This window comes from Panicum virgatum, chromosome 3K (assembly GCF_016808335.1).
Source record: "Panicum virgatum strain AP13 chromosome 3K, P.virgatum_v5, whole genome shotgun sequence".
NCBI lineage: Eukaryota > Viridiplantae > Streptophyta > Magnoliopsida > Poales > Poaceae > Panicum > Panicum virgatum.
The window spans coordinates 45868618-45890560 of record NC_053138.1 but is presented as its reverse complement, the minus strand read 5'-3'; the positions used below and the strand labels follow the sequence as shown (position 1 = coordinate 45890560).

General features: G+C 43.8%; 1 protein-coding gene across 1 annotated transcript; it reads right to left on the bottom strand.

Annotated features, from left to right (window-relative positions):
• Positions 1-506: 506 nt before the first annotated feature.
• Positions 507-10338, bottom strand: LOC120700957 (predicted GPI-anchored protein 58). The gene is made up of 2 exons (XM_039985143.1): positions 10283-10338; positions 507-1101 (listed from the first exon to the last, which is right to left on the bottom strand). The coding sequence occupies exons 1-2, from the start codon at positions 10336-10338 to the stop codon at positions 507-509; spliced, it is 651 nt and encodes a 216-aa protein (XP_039841077.1).
• Between the last annotated feature and the right edge of the window lie 11605 nt (positions 10339-21943).

Genomic DNA, 21943 nt, shown 5'->3' with positions numbered 1-21943 from the left:
ATATATATGTATATGTATATATATGTATATGTATATATATACATATATATATATGTACATATATGTATGTATGTGTATATATATGTATGTATGTGTGTATATATATATATGTATGTGTGTATATATATATTAAATGCTGGCTTTACTTACTGTTTCTAGACCTCAGAGCGATTCCAACGGCATCCTAAATCTGTCTCCCAAGACTTATTGTTGACCCGGGTTTGTGTGTGTGTGGGGGGGGGGAGGTATGGCTGGGCGTTCGGGTTACCCGAAAATTTCGGGTCGGGTTTTTCGGGTTTTAGAAATTTCGGGTTTCCAAAAATACTACCCGAAATTTGGTTAGAAAAAGAAGAACCCGAAAATTCGGGTTCGGGTCCGGGTTTACCCGAATTACCCGATTTGAGGAACTAGCGGACGAGCTGATTGCTGGCCGTCGCCGAACTGAGGCACAGCCGGACGGCGGTGGCGGTCGCCGGTGTGGCACCATGCTGTGTGTTGTCGAGGTCTTAACTCTTGAGGAAGCTAGGGTCGCCGGGGCTCTGCATGGCGGGGAGCGACGCCGGGGAGAAGGGACCTCGCCGCCTCGAGCTTGGGGGCCTGCACGGCTGCTCCTGCACGCTCGGTCGCTCGGTGGCGGGCGGCGGCGCAGTCTGGATCCCGCCGCGCGTGTCCCGGAGGGTCGGGGCCCCAAGTCTGCGCCTGCCGGAGGAGGCGTCCGCGGCCTGCTCCTGCGCGGGAGTCCCGGAGACGGCGGCCGAGGCCTGCTCCTGCGCGCCCCTCCACCTCCGCGGGCGGAGGCCGACCCCTGCGGCTGCGCGGGCCTCCCGGCGGCGGAGGCGGAGCGCGCATCCCGGAGGCGAGTTCGGCGGGAGTCTGCCGGTGGCGCCGGGCGCCGGGCAGTGGCGCGGGGCCAGCTGGGCGTCGCCCTGTGGTGTGGAGGCGGCGGCGGGGCACTGGGGTCGGGGCGTCGTGCTGTGTGCGTGCGGTGCGGGGGCCGGGCCGCCGGGGTCTTGGAGTTGGGGCGCTAGGGTTAGTAGCCTGGTGGGCTGGTGCCGTGGCCGTGGTGGGCTGGTGGCCTGTTGGCCTGTTGGGCTGGGCTGCCTGCAAAAATGAACAAACATATTTGAGTTGGGCTGTTTTTCGGGTAGTTCGGGTACCGTGGCCCAATACCCGAATTACCCGTAATAATTTCGGGTACCGTGGGTTAGAACCCGAATTAAGGTTCGGGTTTTTCGAGTTCGGATTTTTCGGGTTCGGGCTCGGGTTTTTCGGGTTCGGTTTTCGGGTTTCGGGTATTTTGCCCACCCATAGGGGGAGGGGGGGGGGTGATCCCACTTTCGATAGCAGGCAAAAACAAGACTGCGTATTGTTGGGCTTTGTGGAAAAATTCTCACTTTCGGGCGTGTTTGCAATGTTCATATATCTTCACCTCAATCGATGTGTGTTCTGTAAGTTGGTGTGAACCCATATGTTTTGAAATGGACTGGAGTGGAAATTACACTAAGTTCCATTCCAATGCACTCCGACACATGTGGATTGAGTTAGACCTGGGCGGACGACTACAGACGGAGAAAGTGGATGGGTGCCTTTAAAAATTTTCTTGGAAGATCTATATATATCCCGAATTCAATCCGACATGTCTCTCTTCTAACCGTTAAGGTGACACAAGCCAACCCGTGACATGTTCACCCTTGAAATTGTTAGGAAAAACTCAATACAAAGCGGAAACGACAATTAACCAAAACGTTGAAAGCTCGACACTGAGCAGAAGCAAGCGAGAAATAAGCAACTCGAGCACAGGCTACGACGAAAGCTTCACTTGACCAATTATGCGATGATTCAACAATAATTAACACGACTCAAAATCAAGTGAAAGCAAAGCTTAACCAACAAGCTAACCAAGAGTCTTACCAAAAGGATTAGAACTAACCACTACAAACGAGAGTTCTCTTAACTAAGCCTGCAAGAAGAAGTATTAAGATTGACAAGAACAAAAACTAATTAACAAAAGCTAAGACATGCAAAGGTCTAAACAAGTCTAGCTAGAACAAGCAAAACACTAAGCAGGCAAAGGTCTAAAAGCGAACGGCAAGAACAAGCACTAATCAAATAAATAAAGCATAAAGAGAAGGAATTAAATAAACATGAGAAAAATGGAGATATATATGCTCATAGTGCTCCCACGTAGGCCTGCTCTCACACGCTAGGCCGAAGGGCTGTGCCCCGTCGGCCGGGCCTGCTGCTGCGAGCTGACCCAACCGCAGCGTACTGCCTTGCTGGGCTGTCTGCCCCACCGGCCTGCGTGCGAGGCTGCACTCAGGCAGAGTGCTCCGCTGGCCTGCTGCTCAGAACCCACGCACTCCTCTCCTGTTGGGCCGCCGCGTGCGTGCCCCGCCTGGACGCTGCCGCGTGCTAGCTGCCCCTTGTGCCGCCAGCAGCGCTGCTCGTTCCCCTGACCGAAAGCTCCTCGAGGCAAATGAACAGATAGGAAAAGAGGGAAAAAGATAGAACAAAACCGAATAGTCAAACTCAATTTTTTTTGAAAGCATCAAACTCAAATTACTCCCTCAAACTTTCACGAATTCAAATGAAATTTGAACGGTAGATCCACAGCTACTAATAAATCTATAAAATAGATTAAAAAAGAAGTTTGCTTGACGATCAAGAATCCATCATGTACCGAGGGAAAAAAAACGTGCATCCTAGCAAGAATCCGAATTTAGGAAAAACTTCAAATTAAGGATCCTAGCAACTTAATTTCACATCAAAATTGCTCACAAAGATCCTAGCAACAAAAACCCCCCACAAATTTCACAAGATTTGGGCCGAAATGTGAAGAACGAAAATTCACCCAATATAGCTCCAAAAGTCCCGAAAAAGTTAAATAGTAGATTTCAAAGGAAGGGAACAATTGAGCACGAAATTGAACTTTTGGGTACCTCACTCTATCAGATTACATGCCACTTCTAGTAACAATCAAAGCTTAGCAAAACGATCACTCAAAGATCCTCACTCTCCCTCGCTCTCTAACTCTAGCAAATCTCTCTCAAACCCAAATGAGAGGACCTACAACAAAGAGATACCAAGAGGTGAGAATTGAATAGCTAGCGGAGCGCCACCAGCACTTCGGTGAGAGCAAATTACGGTGGCAATTGGAGGGATAGTAAACTAAAATTCGTAGCAATGTGTGCTTTTAATGCGTAATTAGCTTTGGAGACCCTGGTTTGTCACCGATCGTAGTTATGGACTATATTAATGCACATTTGACTGTCTCGCATGTTATTGAAACAATATTTTACAAGTTAAAAATGACGCCATGCACGGATTGTTGAGCTGCGGTCACGTCAGCAATTGCAGAGTTCTTAGAATAATGTAAATGGAGTATAAAGTGGGATGTGTGGAAATAAAAATTAGTGTTTCTTCTGCGTTTCTACATAAACACAATTTTAAAAATTACTCTGTTTTCGTCGAAAGCACTAAAAATTGTCTCGCGTTGTAATTTCACATCTGTTTTAATGTGCCCTGGACGCCTGGTCGGATTGTCGGAGCTTCTAGCGCCGGCAGTGCTTGAGGCCGGAGCACCGGCGGGCCATCGTGGCCGTAAAAAGTGCTCGTTCCGTTGCCTGACCGTAAAAATCGTTTGCAAAGTTTGTTCCGCATCCGTTTGACGTGTCAACTATCCTGTGCATAGCACAGATGGTGAAGTGGGCGGATGTTAGGGGCGGCATTGCAGACTGTTAACGCAAAATCTAGTCACACACTCGAATGCGCTAGAACGCGCAGCAAAATCGTTAAAACGATCAACACCAGCAGCCTTTCTGCGCAGATCGGTCAGACCGGTTATGCGGACCGGTCAGACCGGTGCTCCAGGAAGACGGCGAAGACCTAGAATCAAGAGTTCGGAAAAGACCCCGCCGGAGCTAATGGAGCTAGGGTTGCTCTGAGGTCGGTAGGCCACTCAGAGCGCCATCGAACGGCATAGAGACGAGCGAAGAACAGCAGATAGAGTTGGAAAAGTTAGGATTTAGAAATAAAAAGTAAGGTACGAGTTGATGAATCGATTGGGATCCCCCCCCCAAAATCGGCTGTGGCCCTTCATATGTATAGGGTGGGAAGACCTGTACCCATTAGGAGATGAAACCCTAACAAATCTCATGTCAAAATACAACTCCAAACTCGGATTGGGCGTTTCGGACCGGTCAGACCAGTCAGACCGGGGTGCAGATCTTCCGGGAGGCATAACTTCCTCATCTGGACTCCAAATTGGACGTTTCATATATCCATCTCAATCGTATCGACGAGATCTACGCAATGATGCGGTCCAATTGACGATTTGACAAAAATTTCCTGACTGGTCTAACCGGTTTGTATAAGAGGTCTGACCGGTCTATCCAGATTGTCCAGAAAACCTGAGTCATGCCAATTTTGGGTGTCAACATATGCCTCCCTGTTTCTTGGTAAAGCTTGCGTATCAAGAAACATTTTTCCAAACAAAAAATGAACTGAAATAATGAGACATACTTGTGCACCGGTCACATCTTGTCTCTAATGATGAAGGAATCCGATTAACCACATATCTTGATTTGGCTCAAGACGATGGTTTCACCTTGCTGCTCATATTCCTGCATCTCTCGTGAGATACGAACCTGAGTACACACCACTTCGGCTATTATTGTTTGGAATACGGTCCAAAGTCAATCTCACACTTCAAATGACCATGGATGCACAAACTGACCCAATTACAATGAATAGCACTTGGTCTTTTGTCTTCTATAATCACAACTAAGAGCGTATAATGAATATATTTAACATCCACCAGTCTTATATCCATGAATCATAAACCTCTAGCCGAAATAAAAGAACTATATTTAGCTTGCTTGTTAGTGCAAAACATTCCAATCGGCCTCATAAATGAATATTCCACAATCATGATGCAAATGGCCAAGATTAGATTATTGTCAAGAACTAACCTACACTGAAACAATGCAAAGCACCAACGCACCATTCATGTCTTTTGCAAGGACGATATTGTATATCGACCACGTCATCTTGTATAAATGAGACAAGCCTAAGTATATATTACCTCGGCTCTAAATCATGCTCTTCAAGAGAACTGCTTCGGTTTAGTAAAATAATATGTAGCAATTAACACGAAGCAATGCACCTTTGAGTATAGAGGATTAATCTAACCAATGAACTCCAATCCTCAACCTCGGAAAGACCATAATTTGATAATAGGATGTACCAACACAGCGGGCACCAACTATAAATCACCAAACCGCCGACATCCTTTACAGCCCTTGTATTATTTGAAACAATTTGACATCATGGTAGGGCAAAAAATCGGCTCTTCTAAACAATCACTTCATCTTGGGAGCCGATCGTCGTATACACCAATACCTTCATGATCTTTCCTCATGGCAACTCTGGCCTAGTCTGAGTCTAGACACTTGAGAAACAAATATTCAGCAGTTCAAAGATAGAGCTCACTATCGATCAAAACATATTCAAGTTCCATACGCCAAATATTCCTCTCTTGAATACTTGCGGCACTTACAGAAGTAAATCGCCAAAGGCTTCCATATGTTTCACGCCCATAGATTTTAGAAATTCGAAGCCAAATAAAATGGGTTTATACTCAACTTGATTATTTTGTGCAATCCTCTTTTAGTCGGTTTGAGAACTCAAAAATAGCATCACTTGGGGAAATCAAGACAGCACTATATTCTTCACCATTATCACAAACCAATCCATCGAAATATAACTTCTATGGTGTGCAAGTAATATAGCCGACTTGCAAATCATGCTCATCATTAATCCGATGCTCAACAATGAAGTCCGCTACAATTTGGCCTCTCATGGATTTTAAAGATTCGCAAGCCAAATTGTATTTAACTAAGGCATATGCTGATGAGGACATGACAAGTATGCCTATGGCCAAACATGATGAATGGCATGAAGAAGAAGGAGACCTACATGGTTTTACAAGTCGAGAAGAAGGCCCAAAGCTTATCCGGTTCGAGTCCCCAAGGTGGAGGCCCAAAAACTACTCAAGTTCGAGTCCAAGCAGCCCGCACCAAAAATGATGCCCAAGTCGCATACAGAGTATGTTTTGGGCTTTCTTTATATAGATGGAAAGATAATTTCAAGGAGCTTCTAGTGGTACCGGTTTCAGGCCCAAATTCATTCGGAGTAGATGGGAATCGTCGAAACGAGAGGACGTCCAGAATCTGTCACGGTTCTGCGACACCATCTTTTGAGCTGTTGGCCCATGTATCGTGTTGGGGGTAGGGTTAAATTTACCGACCGGATACCGCGGTAACCGGTCAAACCGGTCCGGACAGGTTCCGGTTTGGGGCGGTTTGAAACCGGCCCAAATTTGAATTAAAAAAAATGAAAAAATCCCAAAAAATTCCTAAAAATACTTCAAATTGCGACGAATCTAATGGTCTCAAATTTTTTCAAATATTTGTTCAATTAATATACTTTGCGGGCATTTGAAGTTAAACAAAAAAAAGCGTGCATACAAAAGTATACAAATACAATGTAAAACATGTTATATATTATATTAATGTAAAAGTAGTACAAAAGAGGGTTGGAGGGTTCATTTAGGCTAAAAACATATTATACAAAAATTCAAATTTTGAACAAAAGTCGGTTTTTTGTTCAACGGACCGATTTCCACTCAAACTAGACCGGTTTGCCGGTCAAACCGGTCGGTTAATCGGTGGAAACCGATTGAACTGGCGTCTATAGTTTGAAATTTGAATTTGACCGATTTTTACCGGTTTTTGGTCAAACCGGTCCGGTTTACCGGAACCGGAGGCCGGCGGTTTGAGGTGCCCGGTCGGTAGAAAAAACCCTGGTTGGAGGCCATTATGAACATGGGTAGGGGGTCATGCACGCCCCAACGATCATATAACCAGTAGCCGCCACCACATTAGGGTTAGGGTTTTGTTTAGTCTTGTGATTTTCTTCGAGAAACAGACATTACATCATTGTATCTGTGGCGACAAGTCCTTATACATTGATCCAGGGCCCCCGTTCTTGATCTCCTCCACTCTGTCGATTAGTCCTTTGGAATCGAGTTCTTGAACCCCTCTTTTGATTCGCTTCATTCATACTTGCAATTATCAGATTGCGTGTTTACCCTTTCTTGCTTGTGTTCTTCGATTCGCTTGCAGAAAAAGCCTTTTCGGCGAGGTCAATCAAGTTGTGCTTGGTTGATAATCAACGGAGCAGTGGTGTAGCGGTTGCAGAGTTCGAATCTTGCTGATTTGAAGCCGGATCGTCAATGTCGAGATCTCCACCAATCGAACTGTGACACCCCGGCCCAGGGCTTAGTAGGATTAATAGGATACTCATACCAATAAGTTGCAACTTCTTTTTCGAAAGTTGATCTCCAAAGAACTCCGAGGTTAAGCATGCTTGGCCCAGAGAAATTTGGGGATGGGTGGCCGACCGGGAAGTTCTTCCCGGGTGCGCACGAGTGAGGACAAAGTGTGCAGAAAAGACTGGTGTTGGTCTGTGAGGACAGTCTATGTCCTAGAAAGCAGCCAGATGTAAGCGGGCCCGGCCTCGAGGAGGCGGGACGTTATAGAATGGTATCAGAGCCGACTCTCACGGCTTCACGGGCACGTACATGCGTAAGTACGGAGGCATGAGCACGGGCGCGTGGCGGGTCAGTGCGCGGCATCTGGGATGCGCCATTTTTACTGGACACACGGACGTGGTGCAGGGACCGTTGGCACTGGACGCACGGACGTGGCACATGGAATGCTGACACTGGACGTACAGGACGTGGCCAAGAGAGGACGTTCCTGGTTTGGGAATGACCGATGAGGACATCGGTCTCTTAAGGGGTGAGTATGTGACACTTCGGCCCAGGGCTTAGTAGGACTAATAGGATACCCGTACCAATAAATTGCAACTTCTTTTCCGGAAGCCGATCTCCAAAGAACTCCGAGGTTAAGCGTGCTTGGCCCGGAGAAATTTGGGGACGGGTGACCGACCAGGAAGTTCTTCACGGGTGCGCATGAGTGAGTACAAAGTCTGCAGAAAAGACTGATGTTGATCTATGAGGGCAGTCTATGTCCTAGAAAGCAGTCAGATGTAAGCGGGCCCGGCCTCGGGGAGGCGGGACGTTACACGAACGTACCCTTACCTCTCGGAAGATAGTTAGTCTTGTGATTTCCTTCGAGAAACAGACATTGCATCATTGTACCTATGGTGACAATTCCTTATACATTGATTCAGGGCTCCCGTTCTTGATCTCCTCCACTGTGTCGATTAGTCCTTTGGAATCGAGTTCTTAAACCCCCTCTTGTGATTCGCTTCATTCATACTTGCAATTATCAGATTGCGTGTTTATCCTTTCTTGCTTGTGTTCTTCGATTCGCTTGGAGGAAAAGCCTTCTTGGCGAGATCAATCAAGTTGTGCTTGGTTGATAACCAACGGAGCAGTGGTGTAGCGGTTGAAGGGTTCAAATCTTGCTGATTTGAAGTCGGATCGTCAACGTCGAGATCTCCACCAATCGAACGTACCCTTACCTCTCGGTAGATCGGGCCTACTCCTCATCATATTCCCACTCGCCGATTCTTCCATTCAAAATCGGCTTTTCCGACATACGTTTGGTCACATCGGTTTGACACACTACTATGCAAGCACTAGATAGTAGTTAACGCCTCAATTTGGTACAAGCATAATAGAGAGACAAACATAATTTCTCAATAAAAATATACCTTTTCTCTGCATTAATAAGTCGTCGACTAACATAAGTGATCATATACTCCTTGCTTTTGGTTTCTTGAATCAAAACAACCACAATAACTTTGCCTTCTGTCTCCACAAGAAGCTTGAAAGGAACCCCTCACCTAGGCGCCTTGAGCACATGAGGTGAAGACAAATATTGCTTGATCTTTTCAAATGCTTCTTGTTGTTTTGCCCCCCAAGTAAATTCGGCTTTATTCTTTAACCGAAGAATAGAAGTAAGAGCATCAATATGCCTTATTACTAACAGTTTGCCAATTTTATAGCTCGAATTGAATAAACTTCTAATTCGGCTTTATTTACTGATGTTAAACCTTTCAAACAGCTCAAGATTTTGAAACAAAGCATAGTCAAGATCTTGAGAGCCCTTTGCAAACTGATCTATTGAATAAAAATTTCATAAAGTAAATTATCACTTGCCAATATTTTGCCCTCCGAGCACATAAATGTCGTTGAGCTCCATATTGCTGCTTTTTTGGTGTGACCTCATGATCCACTACATCCTCGTCACCTTGTACCGAGAATGATAGTGGTGTTTCTCTATCGCAAGGAACCGAAACAGGTATTGCTAATTCGGCTTTCTGCTGAATTGATGGGTCAACCGGTCTGACCAGTTGTTCAGGGCGGTCAGACTGGTCGGATGTAATGGTCAGACCGGTTGCCTGAGGTGGCTTTACCGGTCGTGCTGGCTGGTTAGTTGTTTTGACCCTCCATATCTTGTCCTGAGGAACCATGGGTCTGCACTGATTGAATTGTTTGTCCCTCAGCTTCTTGATCTCTTGTTCCTTCTTCTTCTGAAAGCGTAGGCATTGCAGCTTTCTCTTTTGAGTAGAAGTCAACTCTGGAGGACACCACCTTGCTTGAAAGTACTTCGACGCTGAACTACTGCTGCCGGCCTGATGATCATTAGTCCTGATCGGCCTCTGAACAGGAGAATTAACCGATTTACCAAATATTATCAATTTTTTACCCACATTATCAACAACCACTTTAGTATCATCGATTTGAACATCAGTATCAGTTTTAATCTTCTCTGGATCAACAGTAGGCTGCACTTCTACTTTCTTTCCCGTGACACGGTACTTTTGTCTTAGAAAAGGAACTTTGCCCGGCCTCAGATGAGAGCAGTCTGATCGGTCAACTATGACCGGTCTGACCGGTGCAGGCTGCCGCCTCTGACCTGATTGGTGGGGTCCCAAACGGTCGTGCACTGGTCGTGTTACCCGGTTGAACACAGATCTTCTATGATCCTCCTACCTTCGGTGAGATGGTGGGTGTAGCATCGGATAATAATACATCCAAAATCCTTCATGCTCCCATGCAGGATAAGAAAAACAAGATGCCGGTGGTGCCTATGGCATAGTAGCATACACCTTCTGAGGAGGGAATACTATAGTGCTATCACTCCTACGCTTGCTGGATTCTCTCCTAGAAGAAGAACGCTTGCCTTGACACGGAGATGAACTTGAATCTTTTTTTAGAGGCCGATCTTTTAGAACGACCTTCACGTACTTGTTCAGTAACTGATCAAAGGTGAGTTTCTGCTTCACTAATCTCCCTTGCACCATTGACTCGTTGACTTTCCAAGTACCCACTTCTGGGCTCTTAGGCTTGAAAGTTTTGGTTCAGCTTTTTGGCTGACCGGTCTGACCGGTAGAGGCGACCGGTCCGACCGGTCGTGCCTGGAAGGTAGGCCGACCCGAGTCTCATGAGGAACTCTCTTGCCCTCAGGTCTTGAAGATTTGACAGTAATTTTTATTGACTCCTTACCATCAGGAGTCTTCTCCAATGTTACTTTCCTGGCCAGAATCTTATTGACATTCTTCGGCCTTGGCTCACCAATGATAACATTTTTTTTCTTTAGCTCCTTCGGCTTGTTCTGGCCAAATGAGCACCTTGACATTATCTAGATCAATGGAATGAACCGGGGATGACGTCTTGTCAACTTGCATCTCATGCATTGCCAATCGTCCTTCATTGACAGCCGATTGGATCTTTCGATGAAAAATATTGTAGTCATTAGTTGCATGAGAAAAAGTATTATGCCACTTGCAATATGCACACTGCTTTAACTCCTCAAGCGGCGGTATGGCATGAGAACACTTGATGTTTCCACTTTTAAGCAATCCATCAAATATGCGATCACACTTAGAAACATTAAATGTATAAAGAACTTGTTCTTGCCGATTCTTTGGAATCGGCTTAAGCGATGAACAAGTGCATGGCTTAGCTTCTGATGGCCATATGAACTCAGCAACTTCCTTTCTCTCATCGTTCAAATCAGATTTACAATCAACATGTATGGACTGATGAGTCTCGAAAGTATCTTTTGTATTCTTAAATTTAAATTTTAAACCAATGGCTCTCATTTGCAAATGATTAACGGTAATAAAATCAAAGCCATCAAGTTTTTCTTTCAAGTAAGAACGCAAACTATTGTAAGCCAAGTTCGCCAAATCTTTTTTCAGAAATTGTCAAATTAAAGCATCGGTTTTTTATAGCTTTAAATCTCTGGAAATAATCCAAGACAGACTCATCTCGACCTTGTCTAACCGATGTTAAATCTGAGAATTTATTTTCATTGTGACCAGCCAGATCTTCTTTTAATTTAGCAAGATCGGCTACACATCTACCACTCGTGGATGCTTGTGATGTAGAATTTAGATGATGTACTATGGGATCATCTTGTTCCATCATCTGAACTGAATTCATTGGTGCACGCTCCAAAGAATTTTCATGTGCATTATCAAAAATCGGTTTGTGTGGAGAACCAGATTCTTGCAAAAACAAAGGCGGCACAGAATTTTCCAACTCATTTATTCGGCTAGAATCTGCCGAACAAGGAGTTGACGCAATCGGCAGGCTAACTACCAAAGCATCAGTCAGATCAGTCATCTGATCCATCTGACCGGTCACATAGACTGGTTTGACCGGTCCTGCGTGGACTAATGAAGGAAGTGGCGTTTGCCCTGCAAAATAGTCTATCGGCATGCCGTATTGTGGTTTATGAGAATATGTTGGCGTAGCCAATAAGTTTGGAGTTTGGAAAGCACAATTATCATCTACAGATTTACCTTTTTTCATAATATCTACTTGACCCTTTATATCACCAAGCAAATCATTCATGGATTTATACATATTGGCAATTTTCTGATTCATAATAGATGATAACTGGCTAAACAAGTTGGAAGATGAAGTGCTTACATCTCTTATTACCTCGACTATCTCTTATTACCTCGACTTGCTTATTCTTAAGCTTGAAGGAGGGTATCACGAAGTCTTGAATCCTCGTGACCTGGCCTTTTTCATCTTTCTTGAATCCCTTCAAGAATTGTGATTTGAAGTGCTCCCTAACCACCAAGTACTCTTGGCGCTTCTCTTCACTGAGTTTCTCAATAGATGCAGAAATATCGGCCGTGGCCCTTCATATATATAGGGTGAGGAGGCCTGTACCCATTAGGAGTCGAAACCCTAACAAATCTCGTGTCAAAATACAACTCCTAACTCGGCATTGGGCGTTTCGGACCGGTCTCAGGACCGGTCTGACCGCCCATGGACCGATCTGACCGGCCAGACCAGGGTGTAGGTCTTCCGGGAGACATAACTTCCTCATCCGGACTCCAAATTGAACGTTCCATATATGTATTTCGATCGTCTCGATGTGATCTATGCAATGGTGTGGTCCAATTGACGATTTGACAAAATTTTCCTGACTGGTCTAACCAGTTTGTACAAGAGGTCTGACCGGTCTACCTAGATTGTTCAAAAAACCTGAGTCGTGCCAATTTTGGGTGTCAACACAGACATTGGAGGCGCTGCAACTGCAAAGGGCGGCACTGCCGATCTAGTCCCCTGCCATATTTTACCCTGACGCATGGTGGTTTGCTGGACCATTCTCTTCCTCCGTGCGGCTCTCACACTTGATTTACTTTTCATCAGACGGGTTCTTTGTTAGTTTAGGGCCTGCAGCTTAAGTCAAACAAGGCAGCGAGCAAGAGAGGGATTTTAGCTATAGTTGATGCTTGCCTTATATTGGCGAGATTTCTACAGGGAGGAATGCACACATGAATTTGGGTTTGAGAGATACAGCCATGTATGCATGTATGTATCCATTATTAATCATCAAACTGATTCTGTGGGATGGCGAATAATACACGAGGCTGACATCGAGAAAATGGTGAGAGAGATTGCAGGATGCGCGTGCGGTTAGAATACTCTGCCGGCTATCATGCGAGATATCTCATGGAGGAATAATATTTTAGAAACCAAAGTAGCAATCTAGCTAGTAGAGAAGAATAGTTTTTCGTAGTTGGGTTTATATATAAACAAAAAGATAATAATCAGCCTTCAGCCACATTTACAAGAAATAATTTTTAGAAGCAAGAGTGGTAATATCGTAGGACATGGAATAATATTTCATATTTGTGTTTATAAGTATGAACAAAATAACAACATTTTATAAAGTAATTAATCTCGTGAAACTAGGAGTAAATTTGAACTGCTATATGAGTATTTTACTACTCCGTGGTAGAAGTAGTTTTCAAAACCCATGAAGGAGTAAATTTGAAGCACTATATAGAAAATCAACTCGTCATAGGTGATATTATTACTGTCTGGCCATGTTAAATTTTTTTAATAATTCCACCGATTTTCTATGACTATTAGCATCCATGCAAAAGAATGTTGCATGCAATCACCTTAGTATTTTCACTTTCAAATTTTACCATAAGATTTTGTTTAAGAAATGATGTAGCAACACGCAGGATATCACCTAGTATTAATAAAAATTCGCACTATCTTGTGTGGTTCATTTAAAAGGCAATAAAGGCTGGTTCTTTAATTTTTCAATAAAGGCGGATGGTTCATTCTTTTTCCTACGAGATTTTACGTGCCAATACAATTAATATGTGTGCATGTATATATCTTTCTTCTATGAATTTGAGGAATGCCCAAAGTTAATTTATTTTATAAACTTTCCGTGAGTTTATTTTACGGATGGGCGACGCGCATGGCCGAAGCCTCTCCCAGCCTAGTGTGCAATGCAACGAGTGAGTAACCACTGCTCCTTCCCAACGGTTCAGCCGGAGAGGGTGGCTGTCCGCGGGGGCTCCTGTATGTCTTGTAAAAGATTGATAAGATATCTATATTTAAAATCTATTTTAGCTCAATTAGCTACCGATATATGTTCAACATTTTAGCAAAATTAACTCAATATTTCTTTAAATAGGTTCAACCTTTGACTTTTAAAATGTTGAAACTGCAAAGATGAAATGTTGAAATTAAAAGCACAAAATGTAGAAAATATTAAAATCAAAATGTTGAACAAGAGCTTCTTCTCCGATGAGCTTGGGTGGCGAGCTAGGCGGCGGTGGTGGTGGGCGGCAATGGATGGCGCGGATGCCTGTGTCAGGCACAAGCGGCTACCTAGGAGAGAGAGGAGAGGAAGGTTGAGGAGAGAAAGTAAACTAGGATTTGGACGCAGAACAGGTATGATTGTTTGTACGGATCCGAAACACCGAAAGATGTGGAAGTTAAGTTCTACTAGAAGATATATATATAGGAAATTCGCATGTCCGCCCATGTTGGGCTGTGGTTGGGCCATGCCAGGACCGTGTGCTTTTCTTTTATAACTGGCCCGTGGGTTTTTTTTTTTAATTTTGACTACGCATGTATCAAAGACTAGCAATAGCGCTTTTCAAAAAAAAAAAAGACTGGCAATAGCGAACAGCGCAGGTGTTGCGGCAGCGGCAACCAAAGCTCTCGTGCGTCGCAATCTTTATTTTCGTCACAGATTTTTCCGCCCGCGATGGGTCGCAGATAAAACCACTTGACGCACTCCGTGAGAGACTGCGATGGATATGATGGGGATAAAACGATTTTGGTTGGGACAGCGATGCCTCATCAGCTCGCCAGAGAAACGGACAAGGAGCTGATGTAGATCAAAGGGATATTTGGGTCCATGTGTGCTCCACAGTGAAGTTTAGCACTATCCGATTCAAACGGAAGTACTAATAAAATAAGCTAACCTGCTTTAATCAAGACAAAAAAAATTAGCAAAAATATAGTACTAATAGATAATAAAGTTTAGCACTCAACTTTTTATTCTATACAACACATCCTTAAATAGATAAACAGTAGTCCTCTCCTGGTCTCACGATTACCCCTCTCCTCCCTGGCCCCACCCATCTAGTTAGCATTTCAAATCGTTAGTCTCCCTACGGATTATCCTTCTAGTTTGGAGTCGCAGTTTTTCTCGTTGCAAGTTTTGTCACGTATTTCCGCATATTGGAGCATCGGCGAGCAAAGCCATATATATGCGGCGACGTCTTAAGGATCAACTTTATTATCCCACAGATTTCAATAAATATATATGTGTATCTCACGTGAGGCGGTTTGCTTCGATCCGGACGCGACGGCTGCGTTATCTTTCGTTCTCGCGGCCCCGGAAAATAAATAAATAATAGTATTACTCCACGAAATGATTTTTGGCCGGCTAATCACATCGTTCAACTCGCCACGCATCTTATCCCCACACATGGCATTGGAATTTTTTAATACATATTTGTAAGCATCTAGTCCATCTAGGTATGTTTCGATGATTAATGACAACTATTATTGTGATTAAAGAGTTTGTGCAGCTTAATGAAACATTATCGTTCATTTGGTCATATGTCAAAGAGGCCCCTCAATTTCGTTATTCAAAAAGACGATCTCGGTATTCAACTCAAATATATATCAAGACTAAGGATCTTTCTAGTCCTAAAAGTCGTAAGGTTGAGAAGGACACTTAGCGTAGTATAGATTTTATAGTTTTGTAGCGATCGCACTATTAAGAGGGGTTAAGGCCAAGTAACTTGAGCATAGACATGGTCATTTAAAAATGGATGCACACTATGATCACTCAGATTCTAAGAAGTTCAAATAAGTGGTTTTCAACTTATATCTCAAGAATATTTGGATTTCATTCAAGACTCAAATCAGAAAAGGCAAAATCAGAAAAAGTCTATACACCGGTTTAACCGACGACTCAACTTTTCTATACGTCAGTTAAACGCAGTTATCAGAGTCTGGACAGGTTCTATACACCGGTTAAACCGACGATGTTTGAAATTAACGTCGGTGCATTAGTCCAGAGTTAGTTTTTCCAGGGTGTTTCAAGTTCTATACACCGGTTAAACCGACGATGTTTGAAATTAAACGTCGGAGCAATTGACCAGTGAGTTGGTTTTTCCAGGGATTTCAGAAGTTATACTCACCGGTTAAACCGACGATGGATTTGAGTTAACGTCGGTGCAGTTGTCCAGAGAGTTGGTTTTTCAGTTAATCAGTGGACAACTACACTCACTGGTTAAACCGATGATACGTCGGTTAATCTGCCCAAGTTGTAACGGCTAGTTTTCCAAAGGGGTAGTTTGCATTCATCGGTTAAACCGACGCTGACAATTGGAGGATCGTCGGATTAATCGGCGTTGCGTACTTTTCTGGCAGCTTTTCTCCAACGGCTCTATTCGTATGAGCTGCCTATATATACCCCTCCAATGGGTCATTTTGCACTCTCTTGACACCAGGCAACATTCATACACTATACTATTGTTGAGAGCCACCTTGAGCTTCATCTTCCACACATTTGTTCATTCAATCATTCAAGAAGCAAGACTAAGGACTTGAGTAGAGAGAAGCTTGTGTGCATCCGTTCTTGGTGATCGGTTCTTACTCAAGTGAAGGCCCTAGCTTGTTACTCTTGGTGATTGGCAGCACCTAGGCGATCTTGGTGATTGAAGGTGTTTCTTCCAGAGCTTGCCAAGGATTGTGGGAGCCCGAAGAAGTTTGTACGTGGCTTGAGCTCCACCACGCCGGGATGGTGAACGGAGACTCTTAGTGAGCGCCCAAGTCTCGGTGACATGGGAGGTGACAAGACTCTTAGTGAGTGTCACAACGTGGATTAGGGGTGTGTGCCAACACATCGACACCACGGGAAAAAATCCGGTTGTCTCTTGCCCACTCTTTCATTTCAAGCACTTACTTTCATGCAATTATTCATGTGCTTGACCTTAGAGATCATAACTTAACTCTACCTTGCTTAGTTTCATATCTTTGTTAGTTTGTGTAGTTTGCTTAGTTAGCCGGTTAGTGAATTGAGCCTTACTAGCATTGCATAGGTTAAGGTTGTTTTAATTGTTTTAGAAATTTGAAAAAGGCCCAATTCACTCCCCTCTTTGTCCATCGATCCTTACAATTGGTATCAGAGCCTCGTTGCTCATTTGGATCAGTAGGCTTCACCGCCTAGAGCTATGGCCAAGATGGGTGGTTCGCCGCCTCACTTCGAGGGCAAGAACTTTGCCTATTGGAAAGTTCGCATGGCCGCATACCTTGATGCGATTGCCCCCGAAGTGTGGTTGGCAACAAAGACTGGGTTCACCGGAACTCCCACCTCGGAACAACTAAAGTGGAATGCAAAGTCTAGAAATGCAATTTTCGAAGCCATTAGTGAGGAAGACTTTGCTCGAGTAAATGGCATGGACTTAGCAAGTAATATTTGGAAAGAACTAATTGAAATTCATGAAGGCTCCACAAAAGTTCGTGAACAAAAATATCACTTGTTTAGAGTTAAGTATGATTCCTTTAAGATGCTAGCTCATGAAAATTGCAATGATATGTATTCTCGCTTAAATGTCATTGTCAAGGACATTAATGCTCTTGAAGTTTCTAAAATTGACAGTGGCTCCATCAACCGCAAGATTCTCATGCTCCTTCCGAAGCCCAAATACAACATCATCAATGCTATGCTTCAAAAGGAGAATCTTAATACGATGGAAGTGGGAGAGTTTGTGGGCGAAATTCGCGCTCATGAAATGGATATCCTTGATATGTCCGAAGAGCCAACTACAAGCAAGTCAATCCCTCACAAAACCAAGGCAAATAAGCCCCGCAAGCTCAAGATGATCAAGCAAGAATCAAGCTCAAGCAATGAAGAAGAAGACCATCATGAAAGCTCATCCGATGATGAAGATGGAGAACTTGCTCTCATGATGAGAAAGTTCACACGCTTGAGTGACAAGATAAACAAGAAGCGTTACAACTTTAACCCTAAAAGAAGAATGTTCCGGCCAAGGGAAGATGTCAAGTACAAAACATGCTACAATTGTGGAGAAAAAAGTCACATCTCTCCCAATTGCCCCAAGCCGGACAAGAGAAAGAAGGACAACAAGAGCAAACATCATCAAGACTCAAGCGATGATGATGAAGATGAAAAGAAGAACAAGAAGCTTGGGAAGAAGAAGAGCCATGACAAGAAGACCAAGCTCTTCCCAAAGAAGAAATGCCACACCAAGAGAAGTTTCTTGGTGGAAAAAACAAGAATGGGTGACCGATGTCTCATCAAGCGAAGATTCAAGTGATGAAGAAGACATCGTAACCATCGCTCTCACAAATGAAGAACCATCGCTACCTCCACCGCCCATGTGCCTCATGGCCAAAGGTAACTCTAAGGTATGTGAGAGTGAAGATGATAGTGATGATGAGCTTGACCTTTATGAGTTTACTAACCTCATTAATGAGTAGTGTGGAGAAACTCTCAAGAGGAGAATACATCCACAAGGAAATTCTCTTCAACAATGCTCGTGACTATGGCAAGAGAGGTCTTGGTTCATTTCCGGAGCCAAATTAAGGCACTACTCCATCTCCGGAGATCAAGACTAGCTTCGTCAAGGAAGTTGGTTCATATTGCCAACATTGCCAAGTCTCCGGGTACCACACTAGGGAGTGCACCTTACCATCACGCCCTCTTCCCACTTTACCAAATAATTACTCATCAATGTTTCAAAATAACCACTTTCTTTTGAGTAAAATGAAGGGTAAGGTGAAGGCCAAATTCATTGGCAAAATCACTAAGGAGTCAAAGAAGAAACTCCCCAAGCAACTTTGGGTCCCAAAAGCTCTTGTTACACATGTGGAAGGCCCAAAGCTTGTTTGGGTTCCAAAAACTCAAAAGTGAATTCTCATGTGTGTAGGTGAACTACAAAGCCGGTGGAAAACATTGGGTACTTGATAGCGGTTGCTCTCAACACATGACCGGCAATGATAGCATGTTCACCTCTCTTGAAGACCCCGGCGATCATGAACATGTCACCTATGGTGATAACTCAAGGGGGAAAGAATTAGGTTTGGGTAGAATAGCTATTTCTAAAGATTTATCCATTTCTAATGTCTTGTTTGTAGAAGCACTTAGTTTTAATCTTATTTCAATTGCTCAATTATGTGATCTTGGACTAACGTGTACCTTTGACAAGAATGGTGTTGTAGTAACTCTTGAAGAAGACAAGTCATTGGTATTCACGGGGTTTAGACATGGCAACATTTACTTGGTGGATTTCTCTTCAAAGCAAACAAGCTCCATGACATGCCTCTTCACAAAGTCGTCTCTTGGGTGGCTTTGGCATAGAAAAATTGCTCATATTGGCATGAGAAACCTCAAGAAAGCCCACAAGAGAGGGATGATCACCGGCTTGAAGGATATCACATTTGACAAGAACAGGCTATGTAAAGCATGTCAAGTCGGAAAGCAAGTTGTAACACATCATCCTATCAAGACGATGTTATCTACCTCCAAGCCGCTCGAGCTACTTCACATGGATCTTTTTGGTCCAACTACATATAAGAGCATTGGTGGTAACCTCTATTGCCTAGTAATCGTTGATGATTTTTCACGTTTTACTTGGGTCATGTTTCTAGGCGATAAGGGTGAAACTCCGGAAGTCTTCAAGACATTTGTAAGAAGAGCTCAAAGGGAGTACAACTCCCCAATTGTGAAGATCCAGAGTGACAACGGCACCGAGTTCAAGAATATGAAGATTGAAGAATGGTGCGATGAAGAGGGCATCAAACATGAGTTCTCCACCACCTACACGCCTCAACAAAATGGATGGTGGAAAGAAAGAACAAGACACTAATCACTCTAGTAAGAGCAATGTTGGATGATTATGCCACGTCCGAGAAGTTTTGGGTGGAAACAATCAATACGGCTTGCCATGCATCCAACCGAGTGTATCCCCACCGACTCCTAAAGAAAACACCATATGAGCTCATCACCGGGAAGAAACCAAATATATCCTACTTTCGAGTCTTTGGTTGCAAATGCTTCATTTATAAGAAGAAAAGACTCGGTAAGTTTGAGAGTAGATGTGATGAAGGATTCTTTCTTGGTTATGCATCAAACTCCAAAACATATAGAGTATTCAATCAAACCTCCAGGTTAGTTGAAGAAACATGTGATGTGGAGTTTGATGAATCTAATGGCTCCCAAGAGGAGGTTGTTGGCTATGACAATATAGGTGATGAGGAAATTGATGAAGCTTTGAAGAAGATATCCATTGGGGATATCAAGCCGGAAGAGGTGCATGAAGGCAATGATCAAGGGGGAGGATCTTCCTCGTCTACACCAAGCACCTCCATGGCACCCCAAGTGGATGAAGATCAAGAAAAAGATGATCCACAATCTCAAGAGAATGTGCCAACGCCAACACCCTAAGTCCAAGAACAAGAAGAGCAAAATGTTCCACCACAAGCACAAGTCACCCATGATCCACCTCAACAAACATCCACACATGTACCACTAGTGAAGCATGGTCGCATCTCCAAGGATCATCTAATTGGTCAAATCATTGGCAGTCCTTCGAAGGGAGTAAGAACTCGCTCTAAGCATGCTTCATTTTGCGAACATTACTCATTTGTTTCTTGTATTGAACCCACTAGCATAGAGGAAGAGCTTGAGGACTCGGATTGGGTGATGGCCATGCAAGAAGAATTGAACAACTTCACCCGCAATGAAGTTTGGGTCCTCGAAGCTCCTCCAAAAAACAAGAACATCATTGGCACCAAGTGGGTCTTTCGAAACAAGCAAGATGAACATGGTGTGGTGATACGCAATAAAGCAAGACTTGAAGCTATCCGTATTCTTCTTGCTTACTCTTCACATCATAATATCAAGTTATATCAAATGGATGTGAAAAGTGCTTTCTTAAATGGTGTTATTAACGAACTTGTTTATGTTGAGCAACCTCCCGGGTTTGAAGATCCGAGGAATCCTAACCATGTTTATAGATTGCACAAGGCACTCTATGGGCTCAAACAAGCTCCAAGGGCTTGGTATGAGAGGCTTCGTGACTTCCTAATCATGCAAGGCTTCAAGATCGGGAGGGTGGACACCGCATTATTCACAAAAGACGTCAACGGGGATTTTTTCATTTGTCAAATTTATGTTGACGATATTATCTTTGACTCAACTAATGATTCACTAAGCCATGAGTTTGCTACCATGATGTCTAAGGAATTCGAGATGTCCATGATCGGCGAATTGACCTTCTTTCTTGGTTTTCAAGTCAAACAATTGAAGGAAGGGACATTCATCTATCAAGAGAAGTACACTAAAGATATCTTGAAGAAGTTCAAGATGGATGAATGCAAGCCGATCAAGACACCCATGGCAACCAATGGGCATCTCGACTTGAATGTGGACGGTAAACCGGTTGATCAATCCCTCTATCGTTCTATGATAGGGTCTTTGCTTTATCTTACCGCATCTAGGCCCGATATAATGTTTAGTGTGTGCTTGTGTGCCCGCTTTCAAGCAAACCCAAAGGAATCACACCTCTCAGCTGTGAATAGGATCCTTCGGTATCTCAAGCACACCCCAAGCATAGGCTTGTGGTACCCCAAAGGCGCTAGCTTAGATCTCTTGGGATACTCGGATTCAGATTTTGCCGGAAGTCGTGTGGATCGCAAGGGTACCTCCGGGGGTTGCCACTTGCTTGGGCGTTCTCTAGTTTCTTGGTCGAGTAAGAAGCAAAATTTCGTGGCTTTGTCTACCGCGGAAGCGGAATATATAGCGGCCGGTGCATGTTGTGCCCAAATCCTATATATGAAGCAAACCCTTTTGGACTTTGGTGTGAAACTAGATAGGATACCACTCCTTTGTGACAATGAAAGTGCCGTAAAAATTGCCAAAAATCCGGTTTAACACTCTCGCACAAAGAAAATTGATATTCGTCATCACTTCTTGCATGATCACGAAGCTAAAGGAGACATATCTCTTCAAGGTGTGAGATCCGAGGAGCAATTGGCGGATATATTCACAAAACCATTAGACGAGAGTACTTTTGTTAGGCTAAGGAATGA